This window comes from Amblyomma americanum, chromosome 5 (genome assembly GCF_052857255.1).
Source record: "Amblyomma americanum isolate KBUSLIRL-KWMA chromosome 5, ASM5285725v1, whole genome shotgun sequence".
NCBI classification, from domain to species: Eukaryota; Metazoa; Arthropoda; class Arachnida; order Ixodida; family Ixodidae; genus Amblyomma; species Amblyomma americanum.
The window spans coordinates 16,948,671-16,968,249 of NC_135501.1; the positions used below are offsets into that span (position 1 = coordinate 16,948,671).

The 19,579-nt window shown below is 54.3% G+C and overlaps 1 protein-coding gene across 1 annotated transcript; it reads left to right on the forward strand.

The window, feature by feature from the left end:
* Positions 1–17,409: 17,409 nt before the first annotated feature.
* LOC144134586 (uncharacterized) lies at positions 17,410–18,919 on the forward strand. Its single transcript, XM_077667475.1, has 2 exons — positions 17,410–17,719; positions 17,803–18,919. Exons 1-2 carry the CDS (start codon positions 17,522–17,524, stop codon positions 18,106–18,108), a joined length of 504 nt encoding a protein of 167 aa, XP_077523601.1. The 5' UTR covers positions 17,410–17,521; the 3' UTR covers positions 18,109–18,919.
* Positions 18,920–19,579: the final 660 nt, after the last annotated feature.

Genomic DNA, 19,579 nt, shown 5'->3' on the forward strand with positions numbered 1-19,579 from the left:
TGCGTACAGTTGCCACTCCTGTATACGCAGAAAGAGATCGTAGGGTGTAGCTTCCAGTACTCAGGAATTTCACAGCAGTGGCAGAAAACGTTCTTGCCTTACGTGCACACGACTATGGTAGATTACTGCAGTGTGCACGTGAACCGCCCTTGAAGGACGAGAACAATGACAGCCACTGCATGGAAGGAACCCCGTTTATTCTGTGGCGCGCGCACATACACACACACACGCACGCACGCATTCACGCACACACACTTTCATGCACGCACAACTGTAGCCCCTTGGTAGTATTTACATTGAAAACGAAACAAGAACTGTATATACAAAACATTTCCTTCCTTTATTTTAAAGTTAGTAATTTAGTACATTATTAAGTAGTCAAAGCATTTCATCATGTCAAAGCATTTACTAGTGTCACAAGCACATGTACATATAACGAATTGCAGTTTTAGAAAATGATCACAAGGCAGTCCATTTATGCACTGTTCACCAAGAGTTCATACTATATGTGGCTATACCGGTGAGGCGGGCGTCTCTTATATGGTGGCAGAACACGACGCGGATGCTCCGGCGTTGTCGACGACACCTCTTTTCTGTCATGAGGTGGGTCGGAAGTATGAAGGACTGGCCCCAGCAATTGGGCGTCAGGAGAAGACCCGTGCTGAATGTGATCACTATCAGTGGGGTCCACGATTCAAGCGCCGCTTGAACCCTGGACTGCTGCGCCGCATTCAATATTTTGCCGTCATCGAGATGAAAAGACGGTTGTGCATATTTCTTCGTTACCTTGCGGGGACCCATGAAACCGAAGTCTCCCTTGAAATAAGTGACTGGCTTCTTCACCCGAACAAGGTCTCTAGCTTTCGCAGTTGTCTCTTTTGCAGACCTGCGACTGTCCGTATACTGCTGGCTGCACTGCTGTTGCTTCTTCACCCATTTGCGCAGGCGCTCCAGCTCCGAGTCTGGGTGACTGAAAAATGCAGGTGACGGGTATCTGACTACATCAAGTCTTGTTCGTGGTACGCGTCCATGGAGCAGTAACGCAGGGGTAAGCCCGTAGTGGCGTACTGACTGCAGAAGTAAATTCCCAAGTACTCGATTACTGCTTCATGAAGCGGGCGCTGCTCCAACGCTGCCACTTGAACGTACAACGAAAACTCTTTTAAAACGTTCCACTTCCCCGTTCACTTGCGGATAATACAGGGCTGAATACAGAAGGCGGGTGCCACAGTCTTTTAGAAATTGCTCAATCCCTCTATACGAGAACCGTGGCCTATTGTCGCAAACGATGTCATGCGAGTAACCTTCGCGAAAAAATACAGAAAGAAAAAACTTTTTGACTGATTTGTGGAGGCGTCGCCGCAGAAGTGTACAACGGCCCACTTCGAAAAATAGTCCACCAGCGTATTAGCAAACTCTTAGTCATGCGGAGCTCGCTCAAGAAGACCCACAATGTCAGGAGCTATCTTTTTCTATGGGCCGACTGGGAATGGTACCGTGTGCAGTGGAGTAGGAGATACCTTGGCGCTTTTCTCTGCTGCCTAGCAGATGCTGCAGGTCTGAATCGCGAGCTCGACTTGCCGATCCATACCCGGCCACCAAAACCGTTCTCGTGACGTGCATTGGTCCGGACAATTTGAGGATGGGCTTCATGTGCAGCTGCGACCACTTGCGCCGTCAATGCTTCTGGAACAATAAGACGCTCTCCACGAAGCATCAAATTATTAACAACGGACAATTCTTGGCGCACCATACAATATGGTTTGACTTCAACCGGAAGAGCTTTCTGAGACGGCTATGACGACTTCACATAAGCATTTGCTCGTTGTAACGTGTTGCCTTCAGTCAGGCTCTGCTGAAATTTTTTTTTCGCGATACACGATGGCGCTTGAATTAAGGCTACAACTTCGTCTGTCGACGCTTCATTCTGCTATTACGCAACTGGAAGACGGGGAAGTGCGTCTCCTATGTGGTTTTCTAATCCATTCCGCTATTTCACCGTATAGTTACACCGCAGAAGTCGCTCTACCCAGCGCTGCCCAACAGGCTGTGCGAACCGGCTGTCTACCAGTACCTTGACTTGACAGGAGAGATACCAAACCCTGGTAATCTGCGTACAGTGTGAAGTTGCGAACGCAAAGACACGTGTGCCAATGCTCAATCGCCCAGACACACGCGAGAGCTTCGCGTTCTCCCACGCGACAGAGTTCTTGCCGCAATTGCCACAGTATATAACTCATGCCCATGCATTTGTTGAAGAACGGCTCCGAGGCGGCAGTCTGATGCATCTGTGGCGACAAAGACTGGAAAGGATGCGTCGAACATCCCGAGTCCTCCCGGAATCAAGCACGGACTTGACCTTCTTAAAGCTGGCATCAGCGTTCTCAGACCAAATAAAAGGTTCATTCTTGCGAAGAAGAACCTGCATAGGCTCGACCACGACTGCTAAATTTGGAACAAACTTGGCATAATATTCCCCTATCACAAGGAAGGATCGAAGACCAGCAGCATCCGAGGGAGCAGGAATTTTTTTTTATGTATTCTACCTTTTCCGGTTGTGGGATGATGCCATCGGGCGAGACTTTATGGCCCAAGAATGAAAGCTCATTTGCGCAAAACACACACTTGTCATTTAGCTTGAGCCGTGCATCTTTTATACGCCTTTGAGCAATCGCAAAGTTTGCCCAGTGATTTTTTCACTCTTTCCAAAAGCAATGATATCGTCGATGTAAAACAGGACGCCAGAGCATGGTGGTGGTAGTGGTTTTATTAAAAATAATAGTAATAAGGAAGGAAAAGATCTTTGCTAGCCCCGGCATCTGCCATCGATACTGAAGCACCTGAGCTGGGGCAGCGGAAATAAAGGACAGCAGGCAGAATGGAGAAATGAAATGAAAGAGGTGAGGGGACAGGAATAGAGGATAGGGGGAGAAGTAATATGTACAAACTATTTACACAATAAGTAATGTATCCAGGTTGTGCGCGTGATTAGTTCATTTTAGAGGAATTATATCACACACGCGCACAGCACTGTGTAGGTTACAACTGGAGTGGGGCGTCCAGTTATTAATCCTTCAAGGTAGAACTCGCGGAGCGTTCGGTCACTGCGTGTAACTACCTGACGGAGAACAGACGGGACGTCAAGCCCGTATGTTCGAGGAATGCACAGAGGCTCACCAAAGTTCGCTCACGAGTGCGCGCACTGCCCTGCGGCCACAATAGCGTCTTGATGGAGTCTGGTAGTATGCCCTGCGCCCTATAGGCCGCGAGCATATCGCGACGAGCATCGGCGAACGCGGAGCAGCGAAGGAGCAGATGTTCTAGTGTTTCCACTGCACCGCATCCGTCACACACATCACTCGTCGCGATTCCGTGACGCACCCGTCGTTCCCCGGGCCACACGCAGCCAATGCGCGCGCGGAGGATCATTGCATGTTGCGACCGTGTAAGTGCGCGACAGCCGGTGACACTGTCGATGCGCTCACCTCCCGCGATGCGTGGGTCGGGGTGCTGCTTTCGGAGATGGTCGTGAATGGCCGCACGCACGTCCTCCAGCGCAAGGGGCAGATCGCTGGCAGGTAGTTGGTGTGCAGCGGTCGCGAGGTCGTCAGCTTCTTCGTTGCCGGCGATGCCGCAGTGACTGGGCACCCACTGTGCACGCACGGCACAACCTCTCTGCGCGAGGCGCTCGATGCGCGAGCGAATTTCCCGCACTAGTGGGGTACCGCGGCCGTTAGATTGCAGGCGGCTGAGGGCGGCGCGGGAGTCGCACAGCAGAGCACTCCTGGGCGGCGGAGGACCGAGGGTGAGCAGCAGGTTCAGCCCGAGCCGGATCCCCAACAACTCCGCCGTGGTGGAGGAGCCCAGGAAGGTTGCGTGTTGCTGGCTGTGCAGTCGCAGGGCGGGGATGGTGGCCGCCGCAGCAAGGGAGCAGCTGTCGCGGGCCACTGAGCCGTCGGTGTACACGAGGAGATGGTCCTGGAGCTCCTCGTGTATGACGGCTCTGGCCAGCTGCTGCACAGCGCAGAGGGGTGTGCTCCGCTTTCCCGCGATGCCGACGATCTCTCGCTGTACCTCCGAGGCAGCAGGCCAGGGCGCGCAGGAGCCGTAGGGGGGTGGGCCTTGGGTCAATTGCTCATACTCGAGCAGCGCTGCGCCCATTCGTGAGCGCGGGTGCGAGCGCATACGCTGCAGCAGCGAGCCACCGTCCGGTGCGCGGTGAAGCCGGTCGATGTGATTCAGTGCCCTGCGCGCTGCTTGGAGCTCAAGGGGCCACGCTCCTGCCTCGGCCAACGTTGCGGCGCATTGCGAGTTTTTGGGCAGGCCTAGGCACACGCGCAGGGACTTGCGGTGTTGAAGCTCGAGCTTCTTCCAGCACGGCTTGCGCACCGTGACGAGCGGCAGCGCATAGAGCACCGCCCCCAAAGCTGCGGCATTGTATAGACGCAGCGCGGCTTGCTGAGAGATGCCCTGGCCTCGAGCGGTGAGCTTGTGCACGGCGGCGGTGATCCTCTTCATCTGCAGGCAGGCCTTGGTCGCCGCGGGGCGGAAGGAAAGGCGCCAGTCGATGTCCAGGCCAAGGTACCGCACCGATTTACGCCAAGGAATCGGAGTCCCGTCCAGTGACAGTGGCGCAAGGTGCGCGCGCGAGCGCGAAACGCAGGCCATGGCCACCGATTTGTCCGCGCTCAGCGACAGACCAAGGCCGCGCAAGCTGGCATCGATTGCGGTCAGGGCTCCCTGAAGGCACCCCCGCACGCGGAACGCCTCGCCCGGTGGTCCCCGGCACCACAGAGCTATGTCGTCTGCATATATGGACATGTACACATGGTGTCGCCCGCTCGTGGGGAGGGAGGCCGGCACCACCGACATGGCCACATTAAACAGAAATGGTGATAGGACAGAGCCCTGCGGCACGCCCATGTCGACCGGGCGAGGCTTGGAGAGCTTACCCCCTACTCGTACGCGCATGGTGCGCCCGCTCAGGAAGCCATGAACGTATCGCAAAAGGCGCCCGCTCACACCGGCCCTCTCAAGCACCGCGAGAATTGGTGCGCGGTGAACGTTGTCAAAAGCGCCCGAGACGTCCAGCAGCAGCAGCAGCGCAACCTGGCCTGCCGCCCTGGCATGCTCCAGCGCTGTAACAACGTCCGATATAGAATCAGCCGTGCACCGCATCCCACGGAAACCCGTCTGCCGCTCGTCAAACAAATCAGCCTCCGCAGCCCGCTCGTTCAGACGCTGCAACGCCATATGCTCCATGAGCTTACCTGCCGCCGATGTTAATGCCACTGGCCGGTATCCGCTCAGCTCCGTAGGTGGGCGCCCTGCCTTTCGGATGGGACAAACGACCGCGGTTCGCCAATCCTCCGGTAGCTCCCCGCGTTCCCACACCAGGTTGATCTGCTGCAGGAGGATCTGTCGTTGCTGCGCATCCAGGTTTCGCAGCATTTGGTATGTCACCCCGTCCGGTCCGGGCGCCGAGCGGCGGCGGCAGCGCTGCAGCGCATTGTTCAATTCCGCCGCGGTGAACGGCGCATCACATGGACCTTCCGAGGCTACGGGCGAGGGACTGGCGTCGCTTCTGGGGCTCTCAGGAGCAGCTATGTTAGCGGCGTTTGCGGGGCTGGGCGGCGCGAACCGATCGGCAAACCGCTCTGCCAATTCTACAAAGCTGAGCCCGCTGGAGATTGCGAGGGCGGCCAGCGGTTGGCGGTTTGCCTGTGGTTCGGTGATGCGCCGCAGGGTGTCAAACAGCCTCCGCGAGCTGACATCTTCCTCCATCCTTTGGCATAGTGAAGCCCACTGCCGGCGGTATAGCTTGTTGGCGTGGCGGCGCGCTGCTGCGTCCAAGCGGTTGTAGACAGTCCAGTCGGCGGCTCTGTCAGTCCGTCGCGCCCGTCGCTCTGCGCGATCTCTCTTCTCGCGCAGATTGAGCAGCTTCATATCAGGTGTGGGCTGCCCTGCCCTTACCTCTGCTCGTTGGGTGGCTGCGAGAGCGCTTCGGACTAGACTTGAAAAGAAATCTGCGCCAGTGGCCGCCGCCTCGTCGACCGCCCGCCTGAACGCACTCCAGTTGGTAATGGAGTAGGCACGTTTGTGGCGCGCCTCCATCGCAGTGGGTTCAATTAGGATGGAGTAATGATCCGAGCCCCAGAGAGATGGTGATCGGCGCCATGTCGCCTCGATGCCTCTGGATGCGAAGGCAACGTCGATGCAGGAGCCGGTTGTTCCGCGTCGTCGAAAGGTGGGCTCGCCGGTGTTCAAGGGGGTGAGTCCCAGCTGCGTTGCTGCGTCGTGCAGGTCGTCTCCCCGCGCGGAGTGGCGCGCACTGCCCCACGCACTATGGTGGGCGTTAAAATCACCACAGATGTTGGCGCGGGGCACAGCACGAAGACACAGCACGAAAACACAGCGCGTTCCACGCGACAGCTGGACGCACATAAACACTGGCCACCGACGTGTCAACACCACCGACGCGCACTGTTACCACCACGCACTCCTGGGCGTCAGATGTCGCCGCCGCCGAGCCGACGAGGGTGTGCTGGACGTCCTGCCGCACGTATATCGCACACCTTGATTTCCCGGGGCGATGAGATGTGACACTACAGGGCACTGCAGCACAGGTGGGTTCCTCGCACGTGGTGGCTGAGTGGTAGCCAATGTAGCCAGGTAGCCGCATCTGGGGCTCCCCGTCATGTGAACGTACGTACGTCTCCTGCAGCGCGATAACTTCCGGCGAATCCTGTGCGATGCGAACTCGCATTTCGGCGTACCGCGCCGCAAGTGAGCGCACGTTCCACTGCAGGATGGATGGTATGCGGGAGGGAGTCCGGCGGCTAGCCATCATGCTGGCTTATCTGTGCGGGAGCACCCGCTGCTTCTAAGCAAGCCCGGTGTCCATCGGTGCCCTCCGGGAAAAGTGCGCTGAGGGCGCGCAACGCCAGCTTTAGGCGCGCGATCTCCGCATCCCGTGCGTCAGGGGGCTGGCCGTGAGAAGCGGCCGCAGGCTCGGGCCGCGCTGTACGGGACGCCGGGCAACCGGATCGCCGCTGCCGCTGCCGGCGCTGCCGTTGCTTCTGTGTCTGCTGCTGCTGCTGCTGCTGGGGTGTTCCACTGACGACCTGCGCATAAGAAAGAGCGCGCGGCGTCTGCTGATGTTGCTGGGCTGGGGCCGCTGTCTCAGCCTGGACGACGGCTCGGACAACCCGCCTGGACATCGGGGCCATGGATGTGGCCATTAAAGTGGCCACGTGACGCTCTCGCTGCCAGTGCGGGCACGCTGGGTCAATGGCGGCGTGCCGCCCCCCGCAGTTAATGCAGCGGGGCTTGCTCGCGCAGGTACCAGGCTCGTGTGGCCCGCCGCAGCGCGTGCATCGGGCAGGAGCACGACACACCTCAGTGGCATGCCCCAGGCTTGCGCACTTGGCACACTGGAGCGGCCGGGGACGGCAGGGGCGGACCGCGAGCCTGCGCTTGAATATGGTGATGAACGCCGGGGGTGTCGGCGCCGCAAAACGGAGAGCGAGTGTGCTGCCCGACAGAGACGCCGACACCATCGGTACCGTTGACTCCGCCGCCGCTAGCAGCTCCTCCGCCGTCCTGCGCCCGTCCACACCGAAGACCAGGCCGGAGCTTTGATTCCGAGGAGGAGGCTCCTTGGCGCAGACCGGCACGCCGCGGATGACGGCCGTGGCTAGCAGGGCCTGGAGAGCATCGCTGCTCCCCGCGTCCACTGCCACCACATTCCGCCGCATGTTTACCCGGACGGCGAGGACGCCCGGGCGGGATCCGATCTCCTCAGCCAACTCCCAGCCCTGTTCCCTGGTGAAGGCGGTGCCCCGGTTCGCCGGCCGAAACAGCACCGTCCCCACCAGGCTGGACGGGACCTCCACGGCAGCCGCGGCTCGCTCCAGGGCAGCTCTCCGACGCCGCTGCGCCTTGGTAGTGATAATGCGCCACGGGACCAGGCTGGCCCCAGCATCAGCGTCGCCGCTGCCTGCGGGGCATTGCTGCGGCGCGCCGCGGAGTTGGGCGCGCTCGGTGCCAGCAGACGAAGCCCCAGCCGCAGCCTGGTCTCGTGCGGCAGGATTTGGTGAGGTCGCACCCGTTTTTCTTCCGGACGCCGTCGCCCCACCAGCAACAGCAGCAACATCAGCAGCAGGCCGGAGATGGGCTCCATGGGGCTCCTGCTGGGAAGGCCCTGCTCCTTCGAGTGTGGAGGGAGAGGGAGCAGTGACGGTGGGGGGCCTTCGAGCTTCCCGCTTGGCCACCGCGATGTCCCTTTTGGTTTCCGAGTCCCTCTCCTCCTCGGACCCCGTTGAGCGTCGCCGTTTCCGGAGAGCAGACTCGTCCATTGGGGTGCACATGCTCTCCTCATCTGCAGGTGTCCGCGGTGAGCCCGCAGCAGCAGCATCAGGGGGAGAGGGCATCACAGCCGGTTCCCCAGGAGCAGCAATGGCGGCAGGAAGCGCAGGGGTGGCCAGAAATGGCGGGGAGGGAGCCGCCATGGAGTTCTGCGTCTGGTGAGCGAGCGCCATGGCGTCCCGCAAGGCTAGAACGCGTGGGTCCGCCGGCGACACGTCCAAGGTCCCGATGACGGACTCAAGGTTCTCCGAGGTGGTGATGAGCGCCGCCGTCAGGCACCTCACCGTGTCCCGCAGATCGGCGATCTCGGCCTGCATTCGCCGAATGGTGCTGGACGACCTTCCTCTGGACGGCGTTCGTCTCCGTGATCGTGAGCGAGAGCGGCCTGCCCTGCGTTGCTGATTGTCTCCGCCAAACACAGGCCTTCGCTCGTTCACAGTGTCTGTGGCCTCCATGGGGAGACCCCGCAACGCCGCGAAGGCTTAGGCCCAGCGTCCGAAGGAGCAGAGAGCAAAAAAACACGTCCACTCGCTTCGAACGCCCACCGAACATCGGACGCCAGAGCATCCTTGAAGAATTTGCGACATCATGCGTTCGAAGGCTGATGGGGCGGACGCTAATCCAAAGCATACGCGCTTAAAGCGATAAAGTTCCTCGTCCGTTACTAAGGCCGTTAAATCACGGCCCTCTGAATGTAGCAACATTTGATAATAAGCAGATGCCAGATGTAACTTGGAAATGTGCGTTCGTGCACAAGGCTGCGCAGATGTTCTTCGGTGTAGGAAATCGGAAAATTGTCCGGTACAACGGGCTTGCTAGCTTCTTGCAGTTCGACACACAGGCGAAAACCTCCATTTTTTTTTACCACGGCGGCAGGGGAGACCCATTCTGATGCGTTGACGCACTCAATTACATCCGTCTCTTCCAGCCCGCGAGTTTCTTCTGAGACAAAGGCCGTAATGCACTGGCAGGTGGCGAAGCTTACACGCAATGGGTTGGACGATGGACGCGTTTTGACGTGGTGAAGAAAAGTCTTAGCGACACCAATGCGCTTTTCAAAGAGACAATGCAATTCTTCTCTTAAGTAGCTGGAAAGTCCCACATAACATGGAGTCACGTTTTGTACAGAACGTTCTGCTTGGTTACCAGCTGCAGTGGCAATTGTCTGTAGGCATTGAAGGGATGCGCCATCAGTTCGTAGGTTAAGAGCCGTAATCGCATCTATACCGAGAAGTGAAATCCCCTGATGTACAACATAAAACAAAATGGATGCTGTCCGAGCCATGTACGTAACATTCGAGACAAAAAAGCCATGAAACGTTATGGGCTGTCTTGAACAGTCCAATAGCTTAGCTAGCGGGGCAGTACACTGCGCTTGGCTGAAGAAAAGCTGGTTGAAGAAGTTATACCACATTATGGAAACTGCGGATACCGAGTCAACTAAGAATGTTAAGATGGTGCTTCCAACTAAGACAGTAATTTGGATACCAGGCTGGGTAGATGCGGACGCTACCAGAATGTTTGCAACGTCATTGCGTTCTTTCCTACACGGTCCCCGAACAGAAGCAATGCATCGGCCTTTGTAACACACTGATTTGAAGTGACCAAAACGAGCGCAGCAATGACAGCGTTTGTGTTTATTTGGACAGTGGAAAGACGCAGGAGTGTGCTGATTAGAACCGCAGCGAAAGCAGTCGAAGGGGGCGTTGCTCTTAGTAGCAATATGCTGTACACTTGTAGACGCGAATGCTTGGACATTTTGAGCTGTCTGCTCTAGTTGAGTAGCGAAATGCGCAGCACGTGAAAAAGAAAGACACGAGCCATCGAGCAACAGGCGCTCACAGACATGTTGCGAAGAAATGCCTTCCACGAAGGGGTCACGGAGCATATTCTCAAGCAGGGTGAACGAACAATCGGCAGCAAGCTCACACAGTGCAACAGCATACTCGTTCATACATTCCATTGATTGCTGGACGCGTTTGCGAAAACGGTGACATTTTATGACAATATTGGTTTGAGCGGCAAAATGGTTCACCAAAGTTGCAACCGCATTGTCACACGGCGAAGGTACAGTCTTAGTCTGTTCTGGCAACAATCCCGTGCTTGCGCTCTGACTATCTGCAGGTAGATGCTTAGTGGTAGCGCTTGTGGAGAACCTGTTTCCCCCCCTCCGTTTCGATGCGGCCCATCATTATCGTCGGCCGTCGGGATGGACAGCCCCCGGCTGGGCGAGGAGGGAAGTCTCCCTCATGGGGGAAAGGATGGATGGATGGATGGATGGATGGATACGGCTGAACCCTTTACATCGGGCGGTGACTCAAGCCACCTAGCCATGTCTTGTGAAATTTTACTCCTGTCTTGCTTTTAGCCACCAATCAGATAACCTTCGCTTGGTTACTTCTAACCTCTTAAAATCCACTTTCCCTTCACTATCCCTAAACCCCAATGCCTTGGGTAAGTCAGCCCCGCTGCCTTCCACTGTAGGGTGAAGCCCTTTACAGAAAAGGGAACGGCGACGGGAGCGCCACCTCGTAGGTTACGCGGAATTCTGCGGAACCGGAGAGAGGCCCTTCGGGATCCGGCCAGCGTCGAGAGCGGTTGGAGCCGTACGCTCCCGTCACCTTCCGCGGCAGGCGCACGGGGATCCGTTGTGCCTTGCCGCTGGACTTCTGGTTCCAGGCAGCGAAGCGAGCGCAGCAATCGCGCGCTCTGGTCGCCTTCCCCGGCAAATGCTAGGGAAAGGCTTTGCCTCAAGAATGCGGCGCGCACGGGATAACCCGGCCGCCATTATCGGCGCATACAAACGTTCGCCGCCGATACCTCCGAAGTCGCGCCCCTTCCCCAGCCGGTAAGTCGGAAGTCCTTCTTACGTAGCCTTCTATTTCCGAGGAATGCCTCGTTGATGTTTTGTAGCTAGCTGGCCCGCTCTGTGTATTGATTGCAAGCGTAATAAATAGCATATGAGTGTTAACGCTGTGTCGTCCCTTCCCTTTGTCCCTCGAGCACGAACCCCTCCGCGGTTAGCGAGCGGGAACGCTGCATCCGCGGAGTGGGAGTGCGGGCGGGGCGAAAGGCTTTGTCCCCCCGTATTTCCACACGCTTACACCTTTTTTTGCGTTTTCGCCCGACGCAGCAAGCGTGAAGAACATTCGCTGGCCTTCGACGCATAGACAGTGGATAGGAAGGGCTTTCCAACGCTCTGTCGAAAAATCAGACACTCCCGAAGCCAGCATGTAGTTCTCAAATAATCGCACCCATTGTACCAAGGAACCACAGGACGACCAGGAAGAGGTAGGAATGGGGGAGGTGGTGCAAGTCCGGAAAAGCTCATGACGGGAAGCGAAAGGGCTGTTACGCCCCCTCTTCCTTTGACCCTTGACTCTAATGTAGGGTGCGCGTGAAAGGACGGGAACCATGACAGCCAACGCGTGGAGCGAACCTCGTTTATCCAGTGACACACGCATATATATATATATATATATATATATATATATATATATATATATATATATATATATATATATATATATATATATATATATATATATATATATATATGTGTGTGTGTGTGTGTGTGTGTGTGTGCGTGCGTGCGTGCGTGCACAGTGAAAAGGTCACAACTGGTTCGATTATCTTGGTTTATTCACCAACGGTTTCAGACGGTGGACCGTCCTTCATCAGCGTTAAGTCGAATGAATACACAGATGTGCGCATTTACCCTCGATCAGACTGTGTATGAGCCTGCCACTCCCGCGCGCCCTGAACCGTCGACGCCGTGGAGCGAACTGAAGATTTGTCACGTGGTTCAACGGCCAGACGCAGAACTTTGTGGACCAGGTGCGTCGACTGTGCCACCTACGACGGTTTGGCGGTGGAGTGACGTACCTCAACCATGCATGGCATGAGCTGCCACCGTGGAGGGTTCTCGCGGCTGATGGATATCAGTTGAGCTTTGAGGGCGCGGCCGTCGTGTGCGATTACCTCCGACGCGTACTCTGCGCCACAGCCCCCGCGACAAGATGGAGCTCCAGTCAGCATCCGGTGGCTAAGACTCCAAGAGGCGGCTGGACAGGCAACAGGACAGAAACAACGTCTATTAATTGCCCCTGGTGCAAGAGGTTGAGTCACCCCCCGTACCCCCCGCCGCCGCTACATGACGAGACGGGCCTGCGCCGAGATGGCACGCCACGCCCCGACACAGCGCAGCGATTGACTCGCCACAGGTATGACCCGCTCCCCAAAAACTCACTCACCCTCATTTCTGAAACTGCGAAAATGTATCGAAAAACGGATCAGGTATGAAGCTCACGGAAAAACACTAACACGATATTCAGAAGAGGGAAACGTACCCAAGGGCTTGCGGTTGCAACTAACCACAGCGATGACCACCCTTAATGCTGACGAGGAGGCTGAGTGGAAAGGTATTCTACACGACAGTTCGCTACGCCTTGTGGACCTAATTATACGGCACAGTCAACGAAAAACTATTGAATTGAAGCACATTGAAAAATGCACTCGTCACGAACCGGATCAAACGGCGACAGAAATAACGGAGCTAAATGAATTCGAAGAACGAAAGACCAGAGAAACAGACATGGAGAAGCTTAGGAAACTCCGGCGGGACGGTGTGGCACCAGCACCCCGTTCGATAAGCCCGTCTCCTACTAGAAATACGTTAGCCCCTGAGCAAAACTGTGCGCCTACTACTGGTCAGCCTTCCATTAGAGCTGACAACGTGGTGAACGTGTTGAGCCTGCCTCTCACTTCCTCGGAACGTGCGTTACTCGCTTAAGGCCTAACCTTCTGCCCCACGACGGGAAAATTCAATGAATTTCAATTATATCAGGATCTAGATAACTTCGCAAGGAACTTACGTCTGTGTGAGTATTTTGAAAACAGCGAAACGAACCGGGAAATCAACATACCAGGGACATCCGACAAGTCATGGACTCCAAACGAACAAAGGGATAGACATTTGGATATGTACATCACTGCCGTTCAAAAGGATATCCTATCATCGTATTCAAAATCAAAACCAAGAGCGGTCAACAACAACTTCTCGTTCGAAGAACGCCAGGCCCTTAACTCTTTAAGTCGGCGGTCCGACATCATCATCAAACCTGCGGACAAAGGTGGCGCTATCGTCGTTACGGACAAGACCGAATACTTAAAAGAAGGTTTCCGACAATTGGAAAATAAACAATTTTACACCGAACTCACCAGCGACCCCACAGGAGACTTCGAAGTCGAAATTAACAGTGAGATAAAATCTCTCCTCCAAAAACAAAAGATATCCCAGGACATGTTTAAAGCAATGAAGCCGGTCAAACCAGTCCCCAGGCGGTTCTACCTCCTCCCGAAAATTCACAAACTAAACCGTCCTGGTCGTCCCATTGTCTCAAGTAATGGCACACTCACCGTAAGAATTTCTGGCATTCCCGACTTTTTACTCAAGGACATTATACCAACTATCCCCGCCTACGTTCAAGACACTAATCACTTCCTCAGAGTGGTGTCTAACATTGAAATTCCCGATGAGAGCTTATTGGTCACAATGGACGTGACGTCTTTATATACAAACATCCCCCACTCAGACGGCATACGCGCGGCGGTGGATGCATACCTGCGGCCGGATCCTCCAGTTCACCTGGATGGGGAAACTCTCGCAACTGTTCTGGGTTTAGTACTCAATTACAACCACTTTGAATTTGAGGGAAGGCACTTTCTTCAGGTGTACGGTACGGCGATGGGGACCAAGATGGCACCTGCCTATGCCAATATATTCATGGCGGCACTAAAAACACAATTTCTGGACACTCAACCTTCGAAGCTACTCCTCTACAAGCGTTTTCTGGACGATATCTTCCTCATCTCGCCTCACGATGAAGCTAGCCTATTAACATTTATAGGAAACTACAACAAATTTCACCCATCGATGTCGTTCACCCACAGCATCTCCAAAGCATCTATAAACTTTTTGGACGTGACAATACAGAAAAAAGGAAACGTACTTAAGACAACGCTCTACAGAAAGCCCACCGACCGCCCGCAGTATCTACATTTTAAGAGCAGCCACCCGCACCACTGCAAGACGAGCATACCTTGCTCTCAGGCTCATAGATACGGACGGATATGCTCTGAGCTCGATGACTTTGACCGCCATGCTGAACAACTGAAGACAAATCTCTTACTGAAAAAATATCCCGCTTCCATCGTGGAAGACGCTATTCGGAAAGCTCGCGGTCTAGACAGAAATAAAATACTGGGTCCCCAAAACTTTCAGCAAGGTGAAAGGCAAACCAACCTCGTTCTCACACATTCATCAAACATGCCACGCGTGAACAATATCCTCTCAAAACATTTTAACATTATCGAGCAAAGCAGTCACCTGTCCCGCATTTTTAAGCAGCCACCAAGAGCAGTATACTGGCGCAGCAAGAACCTCAAGGACATTTGAGTTAAATCCAGAACATCGCCCAATGCTAACCCAAACCCTGGGTGTCAACCCTGCCGGAAACCACGCTGCAAGGTTTGCTGTCCCATGCTGACAACAGGAATTGCAAAAGGTACCTTCTCTGACTTTACTTTCACAGTCAAAGAAACTCTAAATTGCGACAGTGGAAATGTGGTCTACATGCTTCACTGCAGCGTGTGCGGCATGCAGTACATCGGCCAGTCAGAAACTCCGTTCAGGTTGCGATTCAACAACCACAAGGCCCACATTCACACACTGCCAAACCTACCCTTTTCACCTATGTCTGCCACAGCACTCATTTGAAAGCATCCGGGTCATCCTCCTACAGTCGGGTTTTCAAACGGGCTGCCAAAGAGAACAAAGGGAATCGTATTTCATACATAAATTTCGGACATTAGCCCACGGCATTAATGAGAACTTGGGCAATTTTGCCTTCCTCAAAAACCATTCCAAATGAGAAAGAAGCTCCCGTCTGTTATTTTCCATTTGTTTTCCTTTTATCCTGCTCACCATGCGCCCCCCCCCCCCCCCCTCTTCTTTACTCCATGCCGGTTACCCTTTTTCCCGACAATAGTGAAAACAGCGCTAAAGAAGAAGCCGGAAGGCGAAACGAGGAAGTGACAGGAAAGAGCGCTGACTGACAACTGAATTTATTGAGCGAAACTCGCGCAATATATAGGAAGGCAGTGGCAAAGATAGTCAGATGCAGTCAACGTCACATGATGCAAAGAGCCAAAAAGCGATAAAAAACAAAACAAGGTGATAAAGCCAACAGTGAACTGAATCTCAAAAGGGGTGGTAACAAAAAGGAAACTACACTCAATGACTATGCACAGTTAGTGTCACATGGTGTAAAGAGCCATAAAAGCGATAAAACCACAACAGGGTGAAAAGGCTAAAAGTCCGCAGAAGCTCAAAGGGATGGTAACAAAAACTACATGTTGACTTAAACAGTTAATGTCACAAGGTGTAAAGAGCCATAAAAACCGATAAAACATCCATAGCAGATAATAAGAGTAAAACCGATAAAAACTGAAGAAATGGAATTGTGGAAAGAATAAAAATTGACAGAATGTAGCAACGTAAGACTAAAAAATTCACAGACCTTAACAAAAAAACGATGCAACAGTGACACTCAACGATTGAAACACGCGTAGTTAGCAATAAAAATTTTAGCAATGTTGTTCCAAAAAGGCAAGTTCACTTCCGTACAAGGATTTAGACGCGTCACTGACACATTCCAAGCCCTTTCTTTTTATAAAGAAAGCTTCCTTCAATTCCCGGGCTACACTATCTCTACTCCTATCAAGAACTGCAGTTTCGCGTAAACGAGGCATGCATTTACACTCCTTGCAGTGAAGCGCTAGATTAGAGCCAGTGCCTTTTTCAAGTGAGCGCTCAAGTCAACATGTAGTTTTTGTTACCATCCCTTTGAGTTTCTGCGGACTTTTAGCCTTTTCACCCTGTTGTGGTTTTATCGCTTTTATGGCTCTTTACACCATGTGACATTAACTGTGTATAGTCATTGAGTGTAGTTTCGTTTTTGTTACCACCCCTTTAGAGATTCAGTTCACTGTTGGCTTTATCACCTTGTTTTGTTTTTTATCGCTTTTTGGCTCTTTGCATCATGTGACGTTGACTGCATCTGACTATCTTTGCCACTGCCTTCCTATATATTGCGCGAGTTTCGCTCAATAAATTCAGTTGTCAGTCAGCGCTCTTTCCTGTCACTTCCTCGTTTCGCCTTCCGGCTTCTTCTTTAGCGCTGTTTTTACTATTGTCAGAATGGACCAACTAGCCCAGCAAAAAGTGCTGCTAGATTAACCTTTTTCCTCCTTGTCCTCCTAGCCCCCTTCTCGGAATTGTCAGCGGTGGGACGCGCGGCGCAGGCGCCCTCTGACGAACGGCCGGTGGTTGCTGTCAGAAGCGCTTGCGGGTCGGTAAGCTGGAAACGCCGATTGGTCGGTGGGATGCGTGCCTGCGTGACGTTTTTTCGCTTCACTCTCGTTCTCAACCTGATGTGGGGTCGCCGCGCCTCTCTCGGCATGTCCCTAGAGGGCCTAGGGAATCGCTAGGGCCGGCCGGCCGGCCGCCGGGCGTGCGTGGTCCGCGGGCATTCTCTTCGTGAGCGCAGGCGGCAAAGAAGCGTTTGGGTGCAGGTGGGCTGGAAACGCTGATTGGTCGATGGGATGCGCTTCTTCGTGACGTTTTTCTGCTTCGCCCTCGTTCTCAACCGGATGTGGGGTCGCCGCGCCTCTCTCGGCCTGTCCCTAGGCGGCCTAGGGAATCGCTAGGTCCGGCCGTCCGCCGTGCTTGCGTGGTGCGCGGGCATTCGCTTCGTGAACCTAGGCGGCGACGGGGGCGTTTCGGGAGCTGTCCAGGTATGGCTTTTTTGCGTGGTGCGCTCGTCGGCGACAGCCAGCTGAAATTTCTGTGCAGTTCTCGCTTACGGCTTTCGCCGTTAGTGAGAACATGCACTTTCAGCTTTAGCGGCCACGACGCAATCAGCCTAGCTGAAATGATTCGAGAGACATGCTTTCGCCACGCCGGTTTTGTTGTCCTATATGTTGGCGGCAACGATCTCGACAGAGGGGATGACCCGCGAGAAATCGCCAGCCACATAAAGGTAGGCATTTTATCTCAAATTTCGCTTCATGAAGTGCTGTACCGCTTACCTACATGTCTTGCGCATTCCAGGACCTCGTTTTGCTGCTGCAGGAGAACGTGGCCAGTGTTGTGCTGGTCTTCAAAGTCTTGCCACGCCATTTCGATGTGCCACGTAAGGCGCAATTTGAGGACCGCCGGCGTCGCCAGCTGAACCGCCGTCTGTCAGCCACGCTGAAGCGCTTGTCGGGCGTGCACATTCTCAACCCCGAGGTAAGGGTTGAACAACATTTTCGCAAGTTTTCTCGAGCAGAACTCACCAAATTGCGGCGCTTGTAACGTAACTTTTTTTGCAGCATCGTTTCCTGGATGCTTCTGGCAAGCTGATGCTGTCCTTGTTTGCCGCAGACCGATATCACGTGGCGAGAGACCGGGGCATCGACCAGATGTCAAAGATTATCGTCGCGGCCCTCGTCAAGATCTACGGACCAGGGATAGCGTCGGCTTCAAGGGAAAGACCAGGAGAGGTGTACGTCGTGCACCGGTGTCGTCGGTGCGGAGCCAAAGGGCACAAGACGGACCACTGCTGGGCCTACTGCTCACCGCGCCGCCACGCCGCTGCAGGTCGCAGTCGAAGTGCTCCTGCAAACGGCCCTTTTTAGGGCCACCTCATTGTTTCCTGGCAGATCGCGAGCGTCCCGTTTCGTGCCCGTATTCCCTCTCTGTCGAAATCGACGCCAGACATCAAAATCGCGCGGTGTGAGCTAGTAAATCGCTGGTAGAGACAAAAACTCGTGCTTGTATACAGACTTACCCATCTCCAGTGCGCCTTTGTTTATTTCCGTAGGCACTACTCGCGCTTTGTAGAAATCGACGCCAGCCGCGAAATTTTACATGTTAGACCTCGCTACAGCATTAGCGCAGCGTGCCTTCGTCTCTTTACGTTCTAACTTTTATGCAGCGCACCTTTGTTTGCTCGTTACTTTTGTTCTTATCAGTCGTTTCCTGAATCCGTCCAAAGAGCCGGGCTAGGAGGATTATTATGGAACCACATGGCGATCGCACTGCATACAGCACGACTTTGGTCCCTGTGTTTTTAAATAAAAACATCAGATGTCGAAGGTCATGGTCGTGTCCGAGGATGGCTTCCACAGCTGGGGCCTAACCATAGGGACCGCACACGCTTTGTCGTCGTTGCCAAGTGGAGAGGCCCAAGATGGCTGGCATCCTTAATAAAGATCCCTTCTCGGGGCCGCTTTAGTGTTTCCTGGCAGATCACGCGCTTTCCACCCTGTGCACATGCTCTCATTTCCAATTAAAAAGGTCCTTTAAACCCTGCAGAAGGCATGAATTAGCAAGTGCTAATAACAAGATGTTGCATGGTACTTGAACAATAGCGGCTACAATGACAAAGGTGAAGAAGTGCTGGAGTTACACGGAAATAAAAAAGGTTGGGGGTGCCCACATAACAACCTGAAATGGTTTTGGACAGGACTCCTAGTTAATTGCATTTGGAAGAGAAAGACAAGGTTTAATTTTTCAGTGTAAGCTTGCTTCTCTAGAATGAACAGAGAACGTTACCTCGCACTGCTTGGGCCACCTTCCTTGACCCCATGAAAAAAAAAAAACAGGATGCCTCTGGGAAACTATTTGCGGAATTTCCGCCCCCCGATTCAGAAGAGGAAGGGGGGGGGGGGGTTGACGGCCTTTTCTTTGTCGGGCTCGGCGCGACGCACGATGGACAAGACGGCGAAAGGAAGGGGGCTGTCAGTGACGCATGTTCTGCGCTGTCATTAGGACGAGCTGCCCGGCCTCTCCGCGGCAGCTTTCCTTTGAACCCCCCGCCTGTTCAATCGGAGGCGGGCGACGGCGGGGTGGTGCTGAAAAGGAGCGCCCTTGGGGTTAAGTGCCCCCCCCCCCCCCCCCCCATAGAGACAGAGACGGCCGAGCGCTTTGAATCTCGCGTATTGTTCGCGCCCGAACCGAACAAGACGCGGCTGAGACTAATTTGAGTCAAACCAGGTCCAGATGTGGCGGTGGCCAGCCGGTTTACCGGCTTCGGGCTAAGCCGCGCGCGAGCAACGCGCAATTCCCCTGGAAGGTCAAGACAAGCGGTCATGCGGGCACAGCGAA